At 39.6% G+C, this 26910-nt stretch overlaps 1 protein-coding gene across 2 annotated transcripts in view; it reads left to right on the top strand.

Moving 5' to 3' along the window:
* CNGB1 (cyclic nucleotide gated channel subunit beta 1) overlaps positions 1-26910 on the top strand; it is a 734247-nt gene that overhangs the window by 611393 nt on the left and 95944 nt on the right. For both annotated transcript variants that reach the window (XM_044081527.1, XM_044081526.1), the window contains exon 17: positions 6080-6163. In XM_044081527.1, coding sequence (XP_043937462.1) covers positions 6080-6163 — 84 coding nt within the window. The remainder of the gene's footprint in view (positions 1-6079; positions 6164-26910) is intronic.

The following is a 26910-nucleotide window of genomic DNA, read 5'->3' as shown; positions in this document are numbered from 1 at the left end:
TGTTGTTCACTTGCATGTAATTGTGTCAGGTTCTTTTATCATTGTTTAGGTTTCCCATTGTTATAGATGTGTTCAGTAGTATAAGAAGTAGTAAGATACCAACCAGTTCTTTGTAGGAGGTATGGGTGTGGGAAACTGAGGCATTAAGCTAAAAGTTTCTGAAATTCTAACCATAGGACTTGTGCTCCTGTATTGACTTTAATTGATTGGTTCCCTCTCTAGCAAGTTTGCTATATTTAGCACAGAGCTACTCAAAAGGGAAGAAAAAAAGCTTTTTATTTAAATTCTGCTTAAATATTTTAAGTTGCACTTATGTGACCTGTGCGATGATACTTTTTTATTTCTTTGTTTTTTGTATTTCTTTGCTTTTTGTCAATTTATCTGTTTTCATTTTTAGTTTGTTCTGAGGCATTAGTCTTGTAACTTCATTTGTAGTTGTGTGGAGATTGAGTATTACTGCAAGATTTTAGCATTTTTATACATTATGTTCACTTCTATTTCCATAGGCAGACTTACATGTAAAAGGTACATTTTTTTTTTGTATTTTGAACAAAGTCTGGATAGTTTTGTAGCTTTTTTCACAGTTGTGACAGCATTGTGATCTGCTGCTGGATAGGAGCCTCATTCAGTCATTTACTGGTAAATTTCTGCATGGTTTGAAGCCTTAATCAAAGGTAGGTTTACAGCAGTGGCAGTATTCTGAATTCTGCTACAGGATTTGTGCTTTGGTACTTTTTATAGGTGCATATACCTGCTTAAAGTTGCATTTCAGTGCCTTTCAGTTTACTTTTCTACTGTTTTTCCCCTGTTCTTTGAGTCTGCCCCACCCCCAACTGAGGCATTAAGATAAAAGTTTCTGAAATTCTAACCACAGGACTTGATCTCAAATTTGAATTTTTTCCCTAAACCTCCCACCCTTTTCTTGCTGTGGTTTTAAAAGGCTGTATCTCTGGCTTCTGCCCGTTATAGTAATCTAGCTTCCAAAGTCCCTCCCTTCCCTTTTTTCATTGCTATTATCTGTTGTATAACCTTTTTAAGTGTTTTTCACATATCAATAACACTCAACACACCAGTATTGAGATTGGGTGAACCTTCCTTACTATATATTGTCTCCCGCTCATTTTCCCAGAGTTCCCATCTGCTTGGCACTTAGTGTGGCTAAAACAAAGCCATTGTGCAGAGACAAACTTAGAGCAGCTAGTTTGCACATTAAACAGCACTACTTTCAAATCTTAGCACAATCTAACCTAGTATAGTGTCAAACCCTAAAGATCTCCCAAGGAGACCTCTGTAAAACTCAATCCACGACCTACAGCAGCCCACTCAAATACAAGTGCAAAGAGCATGGATGTGAAATTTCCAAATGTTTCCATAGACAGTTGATAGCTATAGGCATCCTGAAACAATGTAGCAATTATCACCTGTTCACAAAAAACATTTAATCTTTAAAAAACAAAGATAGAATGAGAGATACACATACACAATTTCACTTCAGGCAAAAATCTTGCATACAAACAAGGTTGCCAGGAACACACACAATACATCTACCACACATAGTGTCTAACACACACACACACACACACACACACACACACACACACACACACACACACGCACACATGCACGCACACACGCACGCACACACACACACACACACACACACACACACACACACACACACACACACACACACACACACACACACACGATAACCAACCTATGCTGGGGCACAAAAAAACAATGTTCCCAAGCCTCACAGACCTCCTAAGCCTATAAACAATAACGTATATCCCCAGCAATCTCTAAAGCACTCACCAATAGCAGCAGCAAACACCACACATACTCCACCACCCACAAGAGCCCCAACAGTAAAGCCCATAAGGTAAGCCAACACATTACCCAGGACTCTTGCCATACGGGACACCATTGTAGAACACACAGATGCCCCACTCACCAGACTGAACAAGGAGAAGATAACTGTAAGTTGCTTATAAGGAGCCATGATCCAACAGGTTATGCCTGCACTCTTGTCACATCATCACAGGTACCGGTATGATTCTGTCATACTCCATGTGGGTGTTAACAACCTGAGCCATACTTTCCTGGACTATATGAAGAGAGAGATATTGTTGATCTCTCTGAATACATGTCACAGACAAATATGTGCTTGCATGGAGAAGCATTCTACCTTCACCATGGATGATTGAACAGTATGAGCAAATGATGATTGACTTCAAGAATTGGCTTAGCTTCTGGTTTCCAATGTGATTCAATATTTTTCAGCATGGGAGGATGTGGTTAACAGACCACATTGCTTTGGAAAGGAAAGTCTGCACCTGTCTCTCCTAGGCTTCTGAATATTGTCTATAACTTTATCCACCCCTTAGAGCCTTTTTAGGCAATGTCAAAATAAAAACAACTACTGTCATAACAAATAAAACCCATAAAAACCTAAACATGTTACTACTCAATGCTAGATGCCTAAACAAGAAACTCCACACTCTGCAGTCTCTTCTCACTCTGAAGAATATAGACATCTGTTCAGTTACCAAGACATGGTATAAATCCAAACATAGTACTCCAGCAGTGCAAAGTTTCAATGCATTCCACACATTTAGACCATAAGCTGCACAGACAAGGACAAAAGGTGGAGTAATGTCAGTCTATATTAGCAACAAGCATAACTCTCTTGGTTAAACAGAATGATGCCCTGGAACTGATCCACATGCAACTCACCGTAGACAAAGTCCCATACCACATCCTAGCAAGCTATAAGTCACCTTCTATGTCCTTACAGTCCCATAACTCATACCTAGACCTACTTGAGACACTCACCATTCAACCAAATATCCTATTCATGGGAGACTTTAACTAACCATCTATAGAATGGGAAACATATTTGCAAGCACAATGATTCCTGGACTTTAGTAACACAAATACCTTTAACCAGATAGTGAACTTTAGCAACTTAATACAACGCTATTCCCCCGATAGAATTTTACATGCTAGAGAAAAATCACTAATCACTATAACTAAATCATCTAATACAGCAAAACACTCTCTATATTCAAATAGTGTAACTAAATTATGGAACCATATCCCACTACTACTGAAATCCATTCAGGATGCAAACTCTTTTAAAACACAACTAAAATATCACCTATCAAATCAATTGATCTGCTCGTGTACCTCTCCAGGATAAATGCCACTGTTAACTTTATCTTGCCATATCATCAAACCATTTCTCTTCTTTCACAGTACTATGCCCTGCAACCAGTCCTCACAGCACTTGAATATTTTTAATACTATTTCCCAGCTATATACATAGTTTTGTCTCACTGCTCACCCCTTATTTCTATACTTCTACAATGACATTGTAATAAGTATGAAAAGTGCAAAACAGGTGATGCTGGTAAAATGTACTTCCAAGAAATAATCCAAATGCATAAAAAGTAAAGGAAGCAACAGACCACGGCTGTAGAAAATGCAAAATAGTTTAATCCACAATGGACATAAAATGGTGAGCACTTTCGTGGGCCAAGCCACTTCATCAGACATTGAAACGAAGTATAAAATTCCTTTATATATCATCCTACATTCATTAATTGGGACCCCACCTTAATTTAAAGTCACAGGTCATTCCATGTGCAAATAAAAGACAGCATGTAAAAGCAGCATATAAAAACAGTACATAAAGCAGCATATACAAAACAACACATTTAAAAACATGAACCAACATTTTTAAAAACTAAAATACACCAAAGGTATATTAATATTTCACTTTAACAAGTCTCTTCCTAGGAGAATGGGCTTGATGTTCATTTTGTCATTAAGCCCCCTGCCCATATTGGTCCTAAGTCTCACAATCCATTCAAGTTCTTTCGTCTCAACTTTCAGTTTCACATCACCCCCCCTGAGGTTGTCCACAACTCTGTCGATGTCCATGAAGGTGAACCTATGTGTGTCACCAAAGATTCCTACATGTCTAGCTAAGGCATTTGTCTCTGCCTTCCTCCCTATATCATAGGAGTGCTCCCGCATGTGATCTCTCAAACTCCTGGTCATCATCCCTACATAGAATGACGCACAGGCCACACAATGGGCCAAGTACACAATATTTGTACTATTACAGTTTGCTGTACCACCTTTACCCCCACTAGCAGGATTCTTTACCAGGCCATGTTGTGACCTAGGTCCACACAGGATCCTTTTCAAGTTCTTTTTATTTTTATATACAAACTTTGAGGTATCACCTACTAAACCTTTAATAGCATCATCAGCACACAGGATGTTCCAATTCCTGTGAAACATGTTTTGTAGAAGCTTGATGTTGCTGGAGTAAGTTACTGACCTTCAGATTTATCCATCCATACTCCCTACCCTCCTCACTGGCCGTTCACCATCAGAGAAGTATGGTCTACCCTCTGTGCTCCTACATTCCATTACACCCCTCAGGATGTCCTGAAGTTCAGTGGGGGCATAACCCCAATTCTCCAACTGCTACATAAATGCTACAAGGCCAGTATTTCTGCCCTGTTTGTCCACTGCACTTGCCATGTATATATTTACTCTTGTTATATATATGGCTAACATACACGGTTGTTCAAAGTACAATTGTCTGAACATTACTGCTCAAGTGTTTAGTTGCTTATATTGTAGTATATGGGTGATGTGTCATCACTCAAACTTCTAGCACACTATGTTATGCATTTTCCTTGCTCATGGTAATAAACAGCAAAACAGGTTTTATACTGCCTGACAGCGATCATCCTTTCTCTGGTGTGCAGCAACTTTAGAGAAAGAAAAGAAAATGGGAGAGCAGGGGACATGCCTCCTTCAAAAATATTTAATGGATTTTAGTTGATGTAGTATTTGCATGTAGTATGTAAAGCTATGAATGCATGTGTACTGAATGTGTAAAGCTATGAATGTCTGAGTACTGCACATTTTTGTACGTAAATTACGAGTTTGGACTGTTATTTTCAGACTATTCTTATCTGATAAGGTTAATGTTGAGTAGAACTAGTGTATCCTCTGCATACAGAGCAACAGTGGGGCCAGAAAATTATAATAATTTCTGAGATCCTTAAATTGATCAGCCCTTTCATGCCTCCACCTCCGTTTGTCTCATACATGCTTACATGCTTAGTCTCCTTCCTGTTTTCTAGAGTATCTAAGGAATATCACAAGCTTTCTATGCCAGATTGGCATTTGCATTCTGTATCTCATTGCTGTCAGTGCTGCATTGAATTAAATATTTGGGAAAACTAAATTACTGTAAACTTCCATGGATGTATGTGGAAAGATATTCAGGGACAGTTGACAGTCAAGGAACATAAATACATTCCCTGATACAGGACTGTAACAGCACTTAGAAGATGTGTAACAGTTGTTACACACCTCTGAAAAAACTGTTACAGTCAGGTCACATGGTACAGAAGTGTGCTACAGGTTTATCTTTTTATAATTCTGGAGTGTACTGATGTTGCTCCATGCACTACAAAACCTTCTCAAAAACAGCACCTTTCTTATATCACAAAATTGCTTAACAAAGTTTTTCTTCTGAATGTGGATTGTAATTAAAACACTTAAAGCACACATAAACTGTGCAAATATTTTCTTATAAATTAGCTCTTCCCATGCTGTATTCTGTCACTCAGCATACTACCTTCTAATAGGTCACTTTCCTCCAATCGAGCTCTGAGAAAAATCCATTACTGATTTCATGGTTATGATACCTCTGTCCCCTATATATTCTTATCCTTTACAATGGGAACAGCACAGATAAGAAATTAAATAATGAAACTGAAACCAAAGTCCTTGTACAAAGCCAGAATTTATCATGTATATATTTTTCCTGAATTGCCAAAGTACTATAAATCCTAACAGTGTGAATAAGTAATATTATGTTGCTGCATTCAGTGGGAAGTCCAGAAGTTGTAACATGCAATAACAAACTCAAATATAACATCATATTCACTTTTAAATGTTTATAAAATAATGTAGACCAAAGGATGTGTAAAGTCCTTAAAATCTTAAACTTATTAAAACTGATAAATGGATCTTTTTTTGTTTGCAGGGCTGTGACAGGCAGATGATTTATGATATGCTGCAGCGGCTAAAATCAGTTGTGTATCTCCCGGGTGACTTTGTTTGCAAGAAGGTAAGATATCACAGATTTTCTGGTGTTTTGGAGGCATCTACTGAAATATGGACCTGCAAGAAATCATGTCTACAAAAGGCAGTAAACGTACTAAAGTTCTGTATTTTACAAGTCATAATATAGGTGGGGTAAGGCTGACACCTGCCTTATAGTAACCTGAGGGCGGTAGAGTTATATCACCAAAGATTAGTTACAGTCCATCTTACTATGCCTTTCTTGGCTTCATTTTCTTTCCTGAGATGGACAAATGTATCCTAGTACACTGTGCTGGTGTGAGGTCACATCAAGGGATGAATGAAGTGACATTTTGATGGTCTGCAAGGGAGATACCATGCGAACAGCACTACTGATACATGTCATATAGTTCAGGCCAGAAACAAACAGCTTATTCTTGAACAAAGTAAGAATCTAGCTCAGTCATTGAATGTTAGGCATCAGTTAGAGTGCACTCAGAAGCTGCAGTATGTTAGTGTGGAATGGGAAAATGGGATAGTCATTCTGGATATGACAGGAAGAAGAAAGTGGAGAGAAAGTTTATGTGCATATGGTTATGTGTACATTGCATATATGTATATCTATAGCTATATATATATATATATATATATATATATATATATATATATATATATATATAGCTATATTGGTCTACTTCACATGACTGAAATTTCATTTGACTGAATTTCATTTGACCAAGACCAAAATACCTAATTTTCAAAATACTGAAAACTCATTTGACTGAATTGCAAGCCATAGATATGATGTGGGTTTCCCCCTTCTCCTGTGACTTGCTTGTGGGTCACACTACAGGGAACTGTGTTTCAGTGAATTGAGTTTTCAGTGATTTGTGTTCAGTCATGTGGGACTTCACTCGTGACTGGTCAGCAGTCTGACATGGAGTCAGCTACTTTCACACTGTGGGTTCTATCTGTGAGCCAGTTTGCAAACCAACTAGTGATATAGGGGTTAATGCCTAGCTTAGTGAGTCTTTCTATGATTCCTGAGTGGAGAATGGTATCAAAGGCCTTGGCCAGATCAAGATAGGCTGTATGAACCACCTTGCCTTCATCCACAGCTCTGGTGACTGACTCAAAGAAGTCAATCAAGTTGAGCAGGCATGATCTACCCTTCACAAAACCAAACTGTGTGGGATCCAGAGTTTGGGGATTCCCTGTATCCTCGATTATTAGATCCATGATAATGCATTCCATAGCTGTGCATATCAGACTCATCAGGCTAATGGGGCGATAGTTCCCAGGGTCTGTAATCACCTACATTGTTTATTCAAATTTATAGCAAGCAGGCCTATATAACAGCTTATGCCTGGGCTGATCTAAGAATAAAAACCTAACTACTAGCAGGCTTAAACTCTTGTGTTGATGGTGAAGAAAAATTTCCTTTCTCTGTCCTCTGCCCACCTGATCAACCAGGTAGCTGTCACAGGAAAAAAAACAATATTTACTGAAATTCTTCCGTAATGATTAACACCAGCATCCACATACCCTGTGAACATGTGCATTACTACATTTGCTAAATTTTGCAATACTCTCACTCACGATAGTGGGAATGTGCTACATTGACTTATATTAGCAAAAACTTTTGTGGCTAGAGGTAGTACCAAACCTCTCTCTCTGTCATTCTATATATGATTTAAATAACATATGTAAAGGCATAATACTAATCAAGCAAGAACATATAAAGAATGTTTTCTTAACCTCATCCACAGCAAGGTGGCTCATTGTTAAGAAATCAACCTTATAGCTCCAGGATCCATGACTCTATCCTGGGGTATGAATGATCTCCCTTTGTGTGTGTAGTTTTCTTGTGGGAAATCTGTTTACCTCCCACATTCTTAGAACATACTGATTGATTACACTAAATTGTCCATATATGTATCATTTTGTATTTTTCCTTGCCCTCATAGGTTCATAGGTGTGTACTAGGCTAAGGGCCCTGGAGCCTTTACAAGCTTAGCATTTAGAAGTGCCCTAGCATCGTGCCACCCGACATTAGTTCCCAGTGCCTCTATCAAGTAGAGCCACTGGAGTGATCCCCAGGGTGAACTTTCTATTACCCATCCACTCATCACGATTTCTGTTGAAGAGGGATAGCAAGGTACTCTGCTTAACATGTATGAGAAGTCTATTCCCAAGCATGGGCAGTCTCTGGGTGAGGAACCTGTCCCTCCAGCATGTTCTGTTGATTGTGGTAATGAGATTGAGGTCTCTGGAGCGTGTAGTGTGGAAGGATTGGGATTTCTTTAGATGTAGCATTTCTAACAGAGCTGTGTCAGACATGGCTTTGTAAGTCAAGCAGAAATTGCCTCTAAGTAGATGATATAAGAATAGCTGGAGTCTTTTCAGTCTGTCTGCATAGGATATCATAGCCCAAGTTGTGCTGAAAGGGGTCGATAGACCAGCCCACTTACCAAGTTAGCAATTGTTAAGTAAAGAAATAAACATCTCAAATACAAACAATAATGTCAGTAAAACATTAATGAATATCAGGAATAACAGCATAATATGGGACTGTTGTGTGATTATGTCTGATGAAGCAGCTCATGTGGCTGCGAAAGCGCTCACAATAAAATAAATATTTTATACTGTTGTTCCTGGTTGTGGTTTGGTTCTTCACTTCTGATTTTCTGGATTTTATTTGATTTTTTGTTTGGAATTGCTGTGACTGGTTATTTGTTTTATTAATGAATTAATGCAAATATGACATCCTTGTCAATTCAAATAACGTTAAGCTATACCATTTTCCAAAATTATGCAAAATCTCTTTTTTTACTTATAACTCACTATCTAAATGATTTACACACAAATTGACAGGAGTTTCAGAAGAAATAATAAGTTAACAAAACATGTAATGACAGCAGATGGAAGATAACTGCACCAAGCCATATGAGATGATGTAATGTTCACTCTAAGAAATGAAATATTGCAAAACTATCTAAATCTTGTCCTACAATTCTCAATTCTAAATTAAACTCTGAAACAATACCAATATATATAGGGACATCGCATAAGCAAGCTGTTTAGGCAATAGTGAAAAAAGGAAAGAAAAAAATAAAACCAGTTTTTATCAGTAACAACTCCTGATTTTCCTTAATTAAATACATGGAGTGCTTTTAGATAGTTTTATTCAGTATTTGTTTTACCTGCTTTAACCTTTGATTAGAATACTCCCCCCAAAAAATTATTCTTAGGTTGAAAACTGAATCCACTTATCCTCCAGTTACCTAGCTCTTTCTAGAAGGTGCAGGATATTTTTGTTTCTTTTTTTTTTTGTAATAGTTGACTACTGCTCAAGGACAAGCCCACTCCTCATTGTCGAGCATATGACCTCCCACCCTTCCCCATCATTCCCACAGGAATATCATTTCCTTTACACATAACCATTTCTCCATCCATCCAACCAGCCACCCACAAATCCTCCTGTTCAAAGTCCCCTCCTAATCATTCTCCCCCACTTAGCATACCTCTTGACTAGCCCCTTTCACATCACCACCTCCACTGTAAACATTGCACTGCAACTAACATATCTAGTTCTAATCAACATTAGCACAACCCTTCACCTAACTAACAGATCCTTAGCTGACTAAAATAACCATCATTCTATAATTTCCAAACTAAAACATCAGCCCTGTACACTGCAGCTATAATATTTTGTCTTCTGTCTTTGCCATACTATTCACTTTCATCCTGCTATTATCCCCAGCAACCTATCAACTGTCACAAAGCTTTCAACTCCATGTAAAGTGTATTATTACTGAGTCCACAGCTACAGTTAATAACTATACCCATCAGATCTGCCCATCATTGACCAACTCTCCCCATTTACTTTAAAAATGCATTCAGCTAAAGCTATCATATTACTATAATAAACTTTGAGCTTGAGGCAGAAAACAAGTATCTATCTGTGTCTGATTCAGCCAATTGCCTATAAGCCACAAAATACTGACAATATGCAGTGACATACACCAAAAGGCAGGACCATCCACCCCTAATAGCACACAAAACTCCATTCATCCAAACTTTATCCCGAACACACATCAAAATAATCATTCAGTGATTGTATCCATGATCAATCTAAAACACAACCAACAAAACCCTACCAAAACAGTGTACCCAGGCCTTAAGATATATAACCAAAATACATGCAACATCTGCAGTAAAACTAGTGAACTTCAAGCCTGGATTCAAATTCGCCATCGTAACATACTCTTACTCACTGAAACATGGTTAAAATCCTCCATCAAAGATGAAGAAGTGCTGTATCTATATTACAGCAAAAGCCAACAGTAATGTGATCAAGACAGGCAGTGGATGGCATGCATTGACTGTAACCTGGCTGGCTTTGCCAATATTTATTTTAGCATCACTGGTCCAGTAACTCCAGCAGTAGTGTTAGTGTTCCAGAAATGCCCATGCCATAGCTTCAGCTCCTAACTTTGTATTCAGAGATCACTGCTGGATGGTCACCCACTCCTTAAGCCTGACTTTAAAACTCTGCAGACACATGGAAGTGTAAGGTGTAAGGCCATAGCCAAGACCCCATCTCTCCTATGGATTACAGGTAAACACATTATTCTTCATCCTTGGCACAGACACTTTCCAACAGCCTATATGGAATATTTTGGGAAAAATTATCAATCATCTATGAAGACATAAACATATCAACTAAGCAATTAGTTAATAATAAGCACCTTCAGATTAATTTTGTTGTTTTAAACCTAAACAGATATGATGTCAACTTTGTTTATATTTTTTTATACTGATTGTTCAGACATTACTTTGGAAGCTGCTCCTAATTAAGTGGTAAAGGCTAAAATTTATCATAAACCAATATCAACTGGAGATTATCTTTTTGAGAGTATTTGAATTTCAGGACTCACTATGCAGAGTCCTGAAACACCAAAAAGATATGAAAATACAGGGGAAGAGCAAGTATTAATCATTGCTCTTCTTTAAACTTGTTTTTTTTTGGCAGGGAAGCAAGCCCCCCTGTCTTCCCCCCGATATGAGAGGCAAGTTTCCACCTTCCCTAAAAATATATATCATACATCACTAAACTTCAGAAAAAAGGAATATACTGAGAAATGATGATCTCAAACTTAGTATATGTAAGTCTAGATTTTAGGTTGTTCAGTGTCCACATTCCAGGACTCTGCATTCTAAGTTCTGACATTTCAAAAAGTTACCTAATTTTAACCTTCCTTATGTTCTTAATATCTTACCATAGGGTGAATTAGTAAGAGCTAGGCATTTATGTAAGATGAAAATGATTTCCTGCACGATGCCTCTTTTATGATATTTTTGGATAGATGCTATGATGGGAATAATAAATATAATACTGATCTATTTTAAGCCAAACTGGAGAGGTATTATTTGGTGCACACATCATCAGAGAGCTGCAATATAGTAGTTTAACATCATGGAAGGTGGCAACAGGCTCATTACAAGCTGAAATATGTTGTTATATAAAATTCTGAATATTATCAGAAAATATTGGGATGTTTATTGATGTATGCCAAACTGTGACAACTTTTGCAAGAGTTTCCTTTGATTTATTTTTATAGATCTAAAATATGGAAGACTTGTGGACACAGTTATTTTAGACAGCTCAGTATACATGATTTCATCTTGCCCGTTGCTTTACTACAGGAATATATTTCCTATGTTTTAATAAAAAATAGCATTCCTGTTACTGCTAATGGACATTACTATGCAACTCTGACAGGGTAATGTCTGCTCTTCTTTCTTCTGTAGTCTGTGTGACAATCGCAGGTGCTGCCAGCCATGCCAGGATAAGTAGGGCAGTGCATGTGTAACATATATCAGCACAGCTAGCTTGAATTTTGTAAATAATTATATGTCATTTGTATATAAAACTGATTTGTACAAATGTTTGTGCTGAAAATGTATTCGTTAGGTTTGCTTGTGTTAAAATGTATCAACAGTGCACCCTGTTGGAAGGAAAACAAATGTACATGTATTATTGTAACCGAACTAAATGTATACATTGTAACAGCATATACCGGGAGAGAAGAGGTTAATCTACCTGAATTGGGAAAAAATATTCTTAAAATTAAATTACTTTATCTGTTAAGCAATAAAGATATCCCACAGTTTTGGATGGAGCCAGAGATGCAATGCCTGTGCTAGAGAATAGGTTGTAGGAAGAGTGGAATTTTTTGGGGTTTTATGACTTCTAGCAGCTGCACCACATCTGAGCAATGGTCTACTTGTGTGTATTGTAGCACATAGATGCTAAACCCTGGTAGCTTCTAGTGATGAGTGATAGTGCAGGAAACAGAGTCAGATAGCTAGATGTATGTGATGTCACTCTGTACAGAAATAATATTTTAATATTAGAGGAGACTGAAGTCTCAGCAGCATTCTGTATTCTATCTCGGATCTGACAACAAGGACCACTCACCCATATTGCCTTGCTCTATTCAATGAGTAGGAACAGTAATTATTTTAGTCAATCAAGAAAAGATAGTGAGACTACCTACATACTGTTTTTCTATAACTGTGTGAAACTTTCCATTAGAGTTATTTTTAACATTCCCTGTGATTGAAACTCTGTTGTTTACTGTAAATAGATATTTTATATTTTCATGTTCTTTTATTATTATTAAATATATTTAAACTTCTCACGGTGACTGTTCTTTTTAGAAAAATATTTAAGTTTGGAGAGTATGTGCATATAATTATATGGTGATAACTTTGGCCCTTCTGAAAGCCTTTCTGTTTAGTCAACATTACCATTTGTATTAATATTAATTTCACTCGGTATAATTGAGTACAATTGTAAGAGCTTTAATGTAACTGCCAGGGGTTCTGGTGCAGTGATAACTACCTTATAGTCTAGGCAGAAGGGATACAGCAGGTGAATCTCTGCCAGCCTTTCCCAGGTGTGTGTGTGTGTGTGTGTGTGTGTGTGTGTGTGTGTGTGTGTGTGTGTGTGTGTGTGTGTGTGTGAAAATAAAATCTCAGAGAGTGTGTCTGTGTGTGAGCTGCTTAGAGCAGGGGCGCAAAGCACTGGTTTCACAGAGAGGGTATGAGACGACTTAGCTTGGAACACTAGCTAAGGACTTAACTCTGAGCTGTGCCAGTGGGGAATCTTACTGGGGGTCTGGGCAGATACAGAGAGGAATCAGCCCCTCGATTGAGCATGTTCCCTGGGTGCTCATAAGGGAAATTGTGCTTTTTTGCAGAGAGGTCTGCATCTAGAAATACTGAATGTATCTATTTGTATTCCAAGTGAACATCCCTCTCCAGTGTCAGTGGTGAGGATTCAGGCTGTTTGATTACTGGCCCAGTGTGGTGAAATCACATATTTGTGGCAGTGATGGGATACTGAACTTTTGTAGCCTGTATGTAGTTGTCACTAAAGGTGTGGATTCTCTCAGCAGCCACAAAGTAGACATTCAGAGTTTCATATCACAACAGTTTTAGGTTCATAGGTTCATACTAGGCTATCTGCCCTAGGGCATTTATAAGCCTAGCCAGAGTGTGTTTGGCTTTCGCCACCCATTTTAAATGAATTTTGCTATGCCCTTTTTTGAGGTTAGTATACTGTGCCTCTGTCTAACAGTGACACAGAAGTGATACCCGGGGTAAACCTATGATCTCCCATCCACTCATCAAGATTCCTCTTGAAGAAAGTCAATGAGGGACTCTGCCTAACCTGGACTGGGATTTTACTCCAGAGTGAAGGGAGCCTCTGGGTTATGAATCTGTCCCTCCAGCATGTCCTATTTATTTCAGTGCTGTGGTTCAAGTCTCTTGAGCGCGTAGCTCGATGGGATTTGGATTTTCTGAGGTGAAGCATGTCCATTAATTCAGGGTTGGACATGGCTTTATAAGTCAGGCACAGATCACCTCTGAGCAGGTGGTATGCCACTGAGTAGAGCTGGAGTTTCTTTAACCGAGCAGCATATGGCATCTGTTTGAGCCCTTTGATCCTCTTGGTGAGGTACCTTTGGGGTCTTTCCAATTGTTGCAGTTGTCTGGTAAGGTACATCCCAAAAGGGGCATTGTACTCAATTATGGGCCTGATGAGGGATGAGTAAAGAGGCACATTGACCTCCCCTGATCTAGATGTGAATCCCTTCATGATTAGGTGGGCTATATAAAATGTTTTTCTAACCACTTTGGCCACGTGGTTTTCAAATGAGAGATTGCTATCAACTTGGGTCCCCAGGTCCCTAATTACTTCTTCCGTACTTAATGGATTACCACCTATGTGGTAATTTGTGGGCACTTTGTTTTTGCCAAAGGGGATGACTATACACTTTTTGGCATTTAGCTTGAAGCCATGGCTCTGGCACCAGTTGTCTGTTTCTATGAGGCCCTTTTGGAGGATGCTTGTGTCGGCTGGAGAGTCGATTATGGCACCTAGTTTGCAGTCATCTGCAAAGTTGGTCAGCCACAGTCCTTCCTTGTTGGCCTGTACCTCCGAGAAATATATACCAAACAAGAGAGGTCCCAGGACTGAGCCTTGTGGGATGCCACTTGTAACGGGTTTGGAGTCTGACATGACTCCAGCAATTCTAACCATGTGGGTTCTGTCCTTGAGCCAGTTTGCAACCCATCTAGTGACATAGGGGTTTATATTTAAGCTGGTGAGCTTATCTATAATGCCCGAGTGGGGTATTGTATAGAAGGCTTTTGCGAGGTCCAGGTAGGCTGTGTGGACCACCTTCCCCTCGTCAATGGCCTTGGTGACTGTTTCAAAGAAATTGACCAGGTTTAAGAGGCAGGATCTGCCCTTAACAAAGCTGAACTGGGTAGGATCCAGTGTCTGTAGGTCCCCAATATCTTTATTTATGAGGTCCATGATGATCCTTTCCATAGCTTTGCAGACCAAGCTAGTTAGACCAAGATAGTTTCCAGAATCCGTTGAGGCACCACCTTTGTGGAGAAGGACCACTGTGGCTGTACACCACTCTTTGGGTACATATCCTGTAGTAAGGCTGAGATTGAACAGTAGTTTTATGTTTGGGTTTAGCTCTTCTTGGAGTTCATGTAGGACACAGCCCGGGACACCGTCTGGTCCCATTGATGCTGTGTTTTTTGCTTTGGAGAGGGCGGCTCTTACCTGAGCATCTGAGATGTCGGGGGGCAGCACTCTGCTGGGATAGATATTTGCCCTTTTGGTGGGGAAGGGGGGAGAAGTTTGCACTGAACCTGTCAGCTAGGATGTTGGCAATGTCTGTGGGTTCAGTGTATTTTTTGTCATTTTGGACTAATTCTGAGCATATCTGGGAATTCCCACCCAGGTTCCTAACATAACTAAAGAAAGCCTTGTGATTATCCTTAGTGTCCAGTGCAATTTTTCTCTCGAAGCTGCCCTTAGACGATTTTATGAGTGCCCGTAGTTTTTTGCTAATACTGATCAGAGATGCCTTCCCTTTTTGGGATTTTGCTCTATCATGTAGTAGCTTCCTCCTTCTATTGTATAGTTTGTTTATGGCTGGGGTCCACCAGACAGGACGCCTGCCTTTGGAGGATTGGGTCTTGGTTTTATTTGGGATTGCATGATCCATGCATTCCTGAAAGTGTTCATAGAATGGGTTTATAAAGGATTCTGCGGTCTGGGCCGTATTTTCCACAGGCCCGGGGGCTTTGAAGGATTCCACCTTTGAGGAGTGTGAAATTTGCTTTAGAGAAGTTTTTCACTGTGGTTTTCTGGGCAGGGGGTGGGGTCAGGATGTGAATATCCAGTGAGATTAGTTTATGGTCTGATCTTACCAGTGAGGGATACACTTCTGGTCTGGAGCATAGAGCCCCCATGTTGGTGATGATCAGGTCCAGTATGTTTTCCCCTCTTGTGGGAGTGGTAACAAGTTGTTCATAGAATTTAGTTAATAAATTCTAGGAACCTTTGGGCTAGGGTGTTGGAGCTAGAGTAATGCTCCCAGTCTATGTTTGGGTAGTTGAAGTCGCCCAATATAATGGTGTTGGAGAGACCTTCATATTTTCTAGTGTTCTCAGGAAGGCTGAGTGGGGTTCCTGGGTTTGGGAGGGTGGTCTGTAGCAGGCTATAAACTGGAAGGCAGTTTTACCCACTGTTAGTTGCACATGGATAGTCTCTGATGCTTCGTGCTGTGCCAACAACCTGGAGGTGTGGGTATCTTTGGCGAATATTGATACTCCCCTCCTTTTGTGGTTCGGTCCAAGTTTTGGGGCTGAAAAGCATGGTATGAGGTATAACCTGGTAGTGCTGGGGTGCTCTCGACAGCCTTGAACCAGGTTTCTGTTCCTGCACAGATATCGATGTTCTCCATGCTAAGGAGTGTTTCGAGTGCGTGCATCTTGAGGTTTAGACTTCTGGCGTTGAGTAGCATTACTCTTAGTTTCTTATCCCTTGTGATACCTATGGAGGTGGGTTTATCTTTTGAGCCTTGCCTAAAAAGGCACTATGGGGGTGGCAAGAGCCTTTGCCAATATCCGAAAGCCCAGGGGTGACAGGTGCAAGCCGTCCCTAGTGAAGCATCGTGGCTTGTCGAGCATGTCATCCCAGGCTGACAGGCATTGGATCCCCTTTGAATGACACCAATACTTAAGCCAATTGATGAAATTGATCATCTTGTCTTCATATTGTGGCATCATTCTTGGTGAGGGTAAGATGCTACTCAAGGTCAGGGTCATACCGGCCTGGGCTACATGCTCAGAGAGCTCCTCTATGTCTCTTTTCATGTAGTCCAGGGAGGTACATCTCAGGTCATTCACACCAGCATGGACAATGACTGAGTCATATTTGTACTTGCCTTGGAGTGACCTGAGTGCTTGTGTTATGTGGCGGATCTTAGCGCCCGACAGGCAGCTCACCATGACCTTCTCCTTGTTCAGCCTGGTGAGAGGGACGTCAATGTGCCTGACGCTAGAGTCACCTATTACAAGTGTATCAGGTGTGTTGTTTAGCCTTAAGGGCTGTGGCTGTTCAGCACATTGGCTTTGTGAGCTATACGTTGCAAGTGTTTTGTTTTGGGGTAGTGGTTGCTTGGGTGTCTGCTTTGGAGGTCTCTGCTACTTAGGCAGATTTTTATTTAGAGCCTCCAAGTATGTTTTTGTGTGTTTATGTGTTTGGTTTGCTGTCGTGGTAGGTCTATGTGAGACTTGAATTGTAGTGAGTGTGGTTTCCTTCTCCTCCTGACTGGTTACGCCAGTACTGAGTTGAGAGAGCTTAGCCTCCAGTTTGGCTATATGGTTGCATCTCTCACATGTGTTGGAATTTGTTGGGAGGAGGAGAGGGTTGTCTGTGTACATGAGGCAGTTGTAACATTGCCTCAAGATTCCCATATTCACCAGCTGGACCGGAGAGGAAATTGACAACTGACCTTTGGACGTGCTAGAATATTATTAGGAATTCCTTTATAATTGAAAAAAGGGCCAATGGGGAACAAGGTACTCAAGGGGAGTTTGTGAGGGTGTAGTGCTTTTAATTTTTTAGTGCTGACATATAATTGCTTTAGTGAGCAAGTGCCAGGCTTTAGAGTAGGAATAGGTTGTTTATTATGAGAACTAGATCAATTCTAAGGGAAATAGTGAAGAGCAGACTTTGTGGAGCAGAGAATGGTTTAAACCCAATTAAGCGGCGCTGCCCGATGCTGCACTATGCGCAAAATCACACAAAGCCGCGCTAATGCGGGTTTTATACAGGGGGACTTGAAAGAGCTAGAAATTGGCCCTAAACAGCCAATAGACTACCAGATTCTTGTGCTGGGGACACTCCTCCAGGGATAGATAGGCTGCTTTAAGCTCTCCACTGCCACTGGTGAACAAAGAAGCCTCCCTTTATCCAAGAAAAATGAAATGGGCAACACAGGAACTTTCCAAAAGTCGTATTTGGACTACTGTGTTCCATATTTATTGCATTGGAAAGATGGGAAACAAGGATAATTTTTTTTCTTTTTTTTTCTTTTTTGCAACAAACAGCAGGAAAATGCAATAAATATGTAACACAGGCTAGCGCACTTGAGTGTGTAGCCTCAACAGGTAAATGCAACAAACAGGACAAACTTTAAAAGTGCAGGTGCAAAAACAACTTTAAACAGTTTAAAACAGTTCAGGAAGCAGAAATACTTGCAGTTTAGCTAGATCGGACAGTCACCCAGTTAGTAGCAGGAAAAAAAAAACACTTTTATCAGGTTAGCAGTCGCTCTTTTAGCCTCTCTGCTGTTAGCACCACTCTGCAGGACCACAAGGTCATTCATTTTTTGTTATTTTAGTTTAGTCAGGGAGAACAGGCAAAAATGTCAGCAGAGGATTATGGCAAGCTGATAAAGAACTAGTTGGCCAAGGTGTGCAAAGCCAAAGGACTAAAGAGGAAATTATTTCAGCCTTAGTCACAGCTCAGATCAGCATCCATGAGGATAACCAGTCTGGTGATGGGAATTTGCAGCTCTCAGAAACAGGACAGTTCAGCTTTTTCTCAGAGGACTTAAAAATTTATCTGGAGTTAAAGAGACTTGAGCTGGAGGCTAAATGTTTGAAACTAGAATCAGCAGAGAGATGGCGATGTTTGGAGGCTGATGAAAATAAGAAACTGCAGCATTTGGACACTGAAGCAAATGAGAGACTGCAGGGTTTGGAGGCTGAAGAAAAGGAGAAGCAGCGTCAACATGAGAGGAAGATGATGACTCTTCACCAGGGTCATGGAGGTAATGTGGAAGGGAATAACTGAACCCCAGAAGCAATAAAAGTCAGTAAATTTCTTCCACAATTTATAGAGGGTGATAATTTTGATAGTTTTATTCAGATATTTGAAAGGGTATGCAAACAGTATAATGTTGACCAAGGGCCCTAGTTACAGTTCCTGACCCCCTTACTCCATGTTAAAGCTGTAACTGCTGTTTTTTAATTGTCTGATGTTGATTGTTTAAACTATGAAAAAGTCAGGAAATGTTTACTTGAATGCTTTAAGTTAACACCTGAAGCTTACAGAACAAAGTTTCATGGGCATAAACGTAAGGCAGATGAAAGTGTGTGTGATTATATTGCTTAAATAAGCACTTGGTTTCATAGGTGGGTGAGTGGGCATCAGGTCACCACTTTCTAAGGGCTGGCAGGCCTTTTGTTGAGGGAATAAGCCCATAACACTTAGTCTGATGACATGAGAATCTGGTTGGCAGACCAAGAGTGCATCTCTGTAGATGAGCTGGGGGAAAAAAAGATCTGTACTTAGCAAGCAGGGCATCACTGCAAAGGAAAGGGATACACAGTGCTGCACATGGATATAAGGGAACCCAATGTGGACAGCCTAAACCACACCAACAGAGTCTGCCAGTAACTAGGAAAGCCACTAGTCCAGCTACATGGTCAGGATCAAGGGTGAAATGTTTTAAATGTAACAAGTGGGGTCACGTAGCATATAGATATCCATGGAGGCAAGGTGAGGAACAAAAGGTGGGGGAGCTAGCAAGTAGGAATATCAGTATGCCAGTGGTAAGTTGTCTGGAGACAGCAGGGGTACCAAACTATCACAAGAGGTTATGTCCTATCTTAGTGGATGAAAAACAGGCCACTGCTAAGAGAGATACAGCCTCTGACATAACCATTGTGAAGCCCTGTAGTGGTTAAAGAGGAGCAGTACTTGCTTGGGCAGTATTTAGGAGGGACCACATTCCAAATGCCTTTGGCCAGGGTTCACCTTGACTGGGAGGGAAGAAAAAGGAAGGAAGCAACTAGGTGTGTTTGAGGGTATGGAAAAGAAAATGTCCCTCAGTGGAAACAGAGGTAAATCCCAAAGATAAAATAAGAAATCCAAACCAACGGGTAGCTAGACAAAATGATCCTTTAATGACACACAAAAAAATAATAACATGCACAAAGTGCCTCAGACTGAGCGCTTTTGCCTGCTAACAGTCAGGCATTATCAGAGTCATATTGGTGCAGTTAAAAATGCATTTAAATAAGAAACCAAATATTGACATCATATCCTGCTAGTTTAACATGTAAAAAAGACTTGAGTATTTAAATCCTTAGCACAGAATTTTTTTTTATAAAAATGCTAACTGTTAAAATACACACAAAAATAATTTGAATAAGGTAAAATTAGCTACTATGTTTATACACAAACATAATGCCCTAAAACCACAATTCTTACTACTGAGACACTTATGAATTAAAATGCAGTTTTCATCTGATGTTTAAATATATAGCATGTATCAAATACACATTTCAAAAATATTTATTGATGTCTTTCAAATATTTTGGAAACACTTTAAGCATCTTAAAACACACTTTTACTTATACACACTTATACACACTTACACACATCAGGCCCTCATTTTTAGTAACCCAGCAATGGAAATTGACTCATTAATGCCTGGTTTAACCTTGGCATTTACCCTTAGCTGCCAATCCATTTCCTTCACCTTCAAACACAAATCCTGGTCACCTCCCCTGGCATCGATGTGTACTCTGTCTATTACAAAGAAAGTAAACTTTTTGGAATTAGCACAAACTAGACTATGTGTATATAAAGCACTAGTTGTTTTGCATTTCTAATGTCTCTATAGTGCTCCATGATTAACTCACATGCAACCTCCTAACTGTCTTCACCACATAAAATGCACGGCATGAGGTGCATGTAGCCAGGTATACCACTAACTCCTGAACATACGGTCCGTCGTTGATGAACCTGCATATTGAGCAGTTACCACACTTGTGCATCTTGGATACTAACAAATTCCTAGTCACACCAGTGTCTTTTTCTAAAATCTCTTTGATATTCCTGCCCCTGCTATAAACCACTTTGGGCTCAAGGCCAAGTCTATTCTGAAAGTCAGCATCAAATACACCTTTCCAATCTCTCCTGATACTTCGTCTTAGGTCAGGGGCATCATGATTGTACGGAACAACCATAGCATGAAACATGTTGGTACCATGCAAGTTGGTATCTAAATTCATCCTACCAACACAATTGTCCCCAGAATTGTCCACACTAATCTTCAGAATAGGTCTAAATTTAGTGGTCCGATTTCTAATGAACTCCTTTCAAGTGTTAAGCAAGAGCTTAATAGGGTATCCTCTTTCCTTAAACATTCCTATAAGTTTATAAAGTTCCTTGCCAAAATCTAAATCACAACTCATCAATATGGATAGACGAACTATCTGACCATTCACTATGCTCTTACATTGATGTTCTGGGTGGCAACTATCATAATGTAAAAGTGTATTACTATACGTTTCCTTTCTAAATATGTTTGAAATTAATTTTCCTGAATTGTTGCCTTTAATTAATAGAATATCAAGGAAATCTATTTTATTGGCATGAACCCTGTAAGTAAATTTCAAATAACTAGACATTCCACTCATATAGTCTAGGAATTCCACAACTTCTTCTTGTGTACCTTTCCAAACCACAAGTAAGTCATCCAAAAATCTATAATACACTTTGATTTTGGACATGAAGGGTGATGAAAAAACATTATTCCTTTCCCATTTGGTCAAAAATAAATTTGCAAACACTGGGGCGCATTTTGCCCCCATCGCCACACCTGTCTTTGGAAAAAAATATTCCCCCTCGAACATGAAAAAGTTATTTTTGAGCACTATCTCTAACAATTCTGTCAGTAAGTTGATCTTTGGTTAATTATCCCACTATTTGTCATGCACTCCATAAAATATTCCAAACCAATGTTGTGGGGGAATCACTGTGAATAAACTCACTACATCAATAGCCACAAACAAATCATCTTCTTCTATGTTAATCTCTCTTAACAATTCAAGGCAATGCCAAGAATCTCACAAAACATATTTAAAACTACCCATCACAGTTTTACAAAAATGATCAATAAAGGCTGCTAGTGGTTCAGTTTTAGAATTGTGTGCTGCAACAATAGGCCAGAATGGAGGGTCACTAGCATTCTTATGTATCTTAGGTATTCCAAAAATAATCGGAATCCTAGGTGCATCCACTTTCAAAAAAATCATATTCATCAAGGGTAAGTGCATCTTGCATGAAGGCATCAAATAACATGATGTCAGTCTTGAAATATGCCCTATGTATCTCATTTAAAGACACCCTATCATAATTTTCTTCATTGTTCAGCAAAAGATACATTTTGCATACGTATTCAATCTGCTTCATAATCATGATGCCACCCCCCTTGTCTGGCTTTATCACCCTGTAATTCCTGTTATCTGATAATTCTTTCAATGCCAAACTCTCTTCTTTAGTGAGATTGTTAAATCTGCTATTCTTTACAATTTCCCTAAAGTTATTTTCGACAAGCAATTCAAACAAACATACCATCGGGTTGCTGGGAGGCAGAAAAGTACTTCTGCATTCACTAATTGGACCTTGATTTTTATGAGAAAAAAATAATAACCTTAAGTTTAACTGACACGTAAACAGTCTTAAACTAACAAGTAATTTTGCAATGTCTATTCTAAATACAGGCACAAAGTTAAAACCTTTTCCTAAAACTCTAGTATGTCCATCTGTTAAAGTGAAATCACTTAAATTATAAATAGTGCCAGTTTTACATCTCAAAGTAGGTTCATTCAAAACATTTTCATTGATACCAGATCCAGCAACATTTACTGAAGTGTTCATATTGTCAAAATAACTACTAAATGAAAAAGCAGTATCACATTCAAATAGGGTTGCCACCTTTTCAAATGCCCAAAGTGGGACATTTTTCGTACAAACGTCAGATTTTGCAGGCTAAAACATACCCACGGCCAGTACAATGGAGAGAACTTCACTTTTTTGCCTAAATAAAAGCTTATTCTTGTACCATTTTAGTTGCTTATTCTGCTTCTTATAACATTTATGTGTTTCAGATGCAGAATAACTGTTTTATGCAATTATTACATAAAATATAGGAAATAATTTTGTCCTAAAATCTCAGGACATTTGCCATTTTTTCAGTTTTTTTTCAGGATACAACTGCCCAAAGAGGGACTGTCCCTCGCAAAGTGGGACAGGTGGTAACCCTTCATTCAAATATAGTTGTATTAAAAGGCAGTGTAACATTGTCAAAGTGCATCAACACCTCCCTTCTCCCCCAATTTCTCCCCCTCATTGAATGACCTCTGGGTGCTCTCCGAAAGAAACGACCACGTTGCTCTTGGTGCTGTCTGTTCATAAAACGCTCGGAGTGTCTCAGGGAGGGTTCCTCTTCTAAATAATAGTCATCACTTTTATCCACCATTCTTGTATTTTCATTGTGGCTGACATTATTCTCAATATAACCTTCTGTGTTACTTTCATTGCCATAAACATTAATGAGGGGTGTCAGGGTATGCTCTTTTAAGTAAAAAATCCTGCCTGTCTCTATCCAACTTATTCAACTTTCTCTTATAATTATTGTCAGCAAAAGTTTTGATGTCAGAAAATATCTTATTATATTTTTCTGACACCTGCTCAAACAAAAGATCCTTTGAAATACTATCATTGAGCATTTAAATGTCATTTTCTAACTTATGCATCTTACGTCAATTGTCTTTAATGACAATGTGCATCACCTCCAGTCCTGTGTGATCAAATAAGTCCAGTAACTCCAAATGCAAAGGGGAACCCTTCTCAGTTCCAGCTGGAAACTTCCAAATGCAATGCCCCTTTAATATTTGCTTTAATTTTGCCGATTCCATCAAAAATGCAATGTTTAACTGTAAAGATTTGTATTTCTTGGCCAGTTTCTCAAAAGAGGAAATCCGTGTGTTGAGAGATCCAAAATTGCTGTTCTGCCTTACTCCCTGCACTGTATACTTCAAACATGGCTGCTGGAATAAAGCATTCAGTCCAGAAATAACAGGGGGAGCCATCTTTTGATTTGAGTGGTTTGCATTTTGAGAGCCCAGACCAGGTGTATGTAAAGTAAAAAGTTCCTCTTGACTAGTCATCAGGATCGGTCCCAATGTCTTTTGCCTTTTTAATTCATTAAATCCAGCAGTAAGTTCACGAACCATGGAATTCAATTCTTCCACCTTTTCTTCCAATGTAATGGATCGCTCCATGCGGCACGAGGTTTAGCAACCAAGAACAAGGACAAAAAAATGTCTCTCAGTGGAAACAGACGTAAATCCCAAAGATGAAATATGAAATACACAAGAAGAAGTTGTGGAATTCCTAGACTATATGAATGGAGTGTCTAGTTATTTGAAATTTACTTACAGGATTCATGCCCATAAAATAGATTTCCTTGATATTCTACTAACTAAAGGCAACAATTCAGGAGAATTAATTTCAAACATATTTAGAAAGGAAACGTATAGTAATATACTTTTACATTATGATAGTTGCCACCCGTTACATCAGCGTAAGAGCATAGTGAATGGTCAGATGGTTCAATTATCCAGATTGGTGAGTTGTGATTTAGATTTTGGCAAGGAACTTTACAAACTTATAGAAATGTTTAAGGAAAGAGGATACCCTATTAAGCTCTTGCTTGACACTCAAAAGGAGGTCATTAGAAATCGGACCACTAAATTTAGACATATTCTGAAGATTAGTGTGGACAATTCTGGGGACAGTTGTGTTGGTAGGATGAATTTGGATACCAACTTGCATGGTACCAACAGGTTTGATGCTGTGGTTGTTCCATACAATCATGATGCCCCTGATCTAAGACGAAATATCAGGAGAGCTTGGAAAGATGTATTTGATGCTGACTTTCAGAATAGACTTGGCCTTGAGCACAAAGTGATTTATAGCAGAGGCAGGAATATCAAATAGATTTTAGAAAAAGACACTGGTGTGACTAGGAATTTGTTAGTATCCAAGATGCACATGTGGAAGCTGTTCAACATGAAGGTTCATCAACGATGAACTGTATGTTTAGGTAGATTCTTATAATAAGAATTTGAGGTGTCCTGGGTGCTGCAACTGTAATGCCAAGTTAGTGGTATACCTGGCTACATGTACCTCATGCCATGCATTTTATGTGGAGAAGACGGTTAGGATGTTGCATGTGAGAATCATGGAACACTATAGAGACATTAGAAATGCAAAAACAACTAGTGCTTTATACACACACAGTCTAGTTTGTGCTAATTTCAAAAAGTTTATTTTCTTTGTAATAGACAGAGTACACATTGATGCCAGGGGAGGTGACCAGCTGTCAGACGATGCCAGACTTCCTGTGAAAGGGGAGCTGCGAAGATTCACAAAAGTGAAGCTGAGACAGGCTCATGTCTCAGACCCTTCACTAAGAGGCTCGAGGGAGGTAGCTAGGAGGCATCTGATTCTCAAGGAAAAGGGGAATCTGTATACTGGAACAAAGGGTTACTGTATAGAGAGTGACACCTGAGGGAGGGCTAGAGGGTGAGTTAATACAGCAGTTGGAAGGGCCTAGAGCCTACCACCTAACACTTCTAGCCATAGCCCATGACATTCCTTTTGCAGGTAATATGGGCATAAAGTATACCAAGAGATGTATTATGCAGTATTATGCAGTACTTTTTGGCCTCGGATTACAAGGGATGTAGCAGGCTACTGCAGGACCTGTGAGCACTGCAAAAAAGTAGGCAAGGAAGAAGACAAGGTCAATGCTCCTTTGATGCCTTTGCCTGTGACTGAGGAGCCATTTCAGTGGAGAGCTATGGATATTGTGGGGCCTCTAAGTACCTTAAACTCTAAAGGGAAGAAGTATATCCTGGTGGTAGTAGATTATGCTACTCGATACCCTGAGGCAGTGGCTCTATCCTCCATTGAGGTAGAAAAGATGGCAAATGCTTTGATAGAGATTTTCAGCGGGGTAATTTTCCCGAGAGAAATACTGACTGACAGAGGTGCCAGTATCATGTCAGACCTGCTGGCTTGTCTGTGGAAGCACTGTGGGGTGAAGCACCTAAAGACCACCCAATACCACCCTAGACTAATGGTCTTGAGGGCAGGTTAAACACTACACTAAAGACCATGCTGCGGGCATTTGCAGACCAGTTTAAGATAGAGTGGGACAATATTTGCCCCATCTGCTGTTTGCTTACAGAGAGGTATCCCTGGAATCTACAGTTTTTTATACCCTTTGAGTTGCTGTATGGACATAAGGTGAGGGGGCCTTTAGATTGGATTCATGATGAATGGGAGTGTGAGTGTGAATCCCACAAAGAGTCTCTTCTGGCATATGTCCTAAACCTCAGGACAAAGCTCATGGGTTTGGCCCAGGAGAACCTGGCAGAAGCCCAACAGCAGAAAAAGGTATGGTATGACAGTAATGCTCAAGTCAGAGAGCATGCTGTGGGGCAGCAGGTGATGGTTCTCATTCCTGTCAGATAGGATAATCTGCAGGTAGCTTGGGAGAGACCCTTCAAAGTGGTATGGAAGGTCAGTGATGTCAACTACATGGTAGCACAAATTATACCATGTTAACATGATGAAACCTTAGCATGACAGGGAGGGTCTTGTGCTAAGCACTTGCAGTAGGAGTCAGAAGGATTCATAGGGGGATCTATGACTATAGCAAGCCAGCCAGGAAAATTCCAAGTTACTATGGTGGAGCCTACAGTGGCAGACATATGATATGACAGTGCAGCACTGTAGTGGGGTCAGCAATGCCAAGGCAGATGGGATCTCAAAAAAGAGTATGGGGGTAATGTATTCCCAGATAGGCTCATTCCTCCCAAGCAATGTTTCTCAAGGGACACTTGAAAAACTAGCCTGAGTCTTCAAAGGGGGGAGAGATGTGACAATAGGAGGTATTGCCAGCCATGCCAGGAGAAGTAGGGCAGTGGATGTGTAACATATCCTAGCACAGGTAGCTGGAATTTCATAAATAATTATAT

This window comes from Protopterus annectens, chromosome 8.part0, assembly GCF_019279795.1.
Source record: "Protopterus annectens isolate FY-2018-M chromosome 8.part0, PAN1.0, whole genome shotgun sequence".
Lineage (NCBI taxonomy): Eukaryota > Metazoa > Chordata > Ceratodontiformes > Protopteridae > Protopterus > Protopterus annectens.
This window is presented reverse-complemented; position numbering and strand designations above follow the sequence as displayed.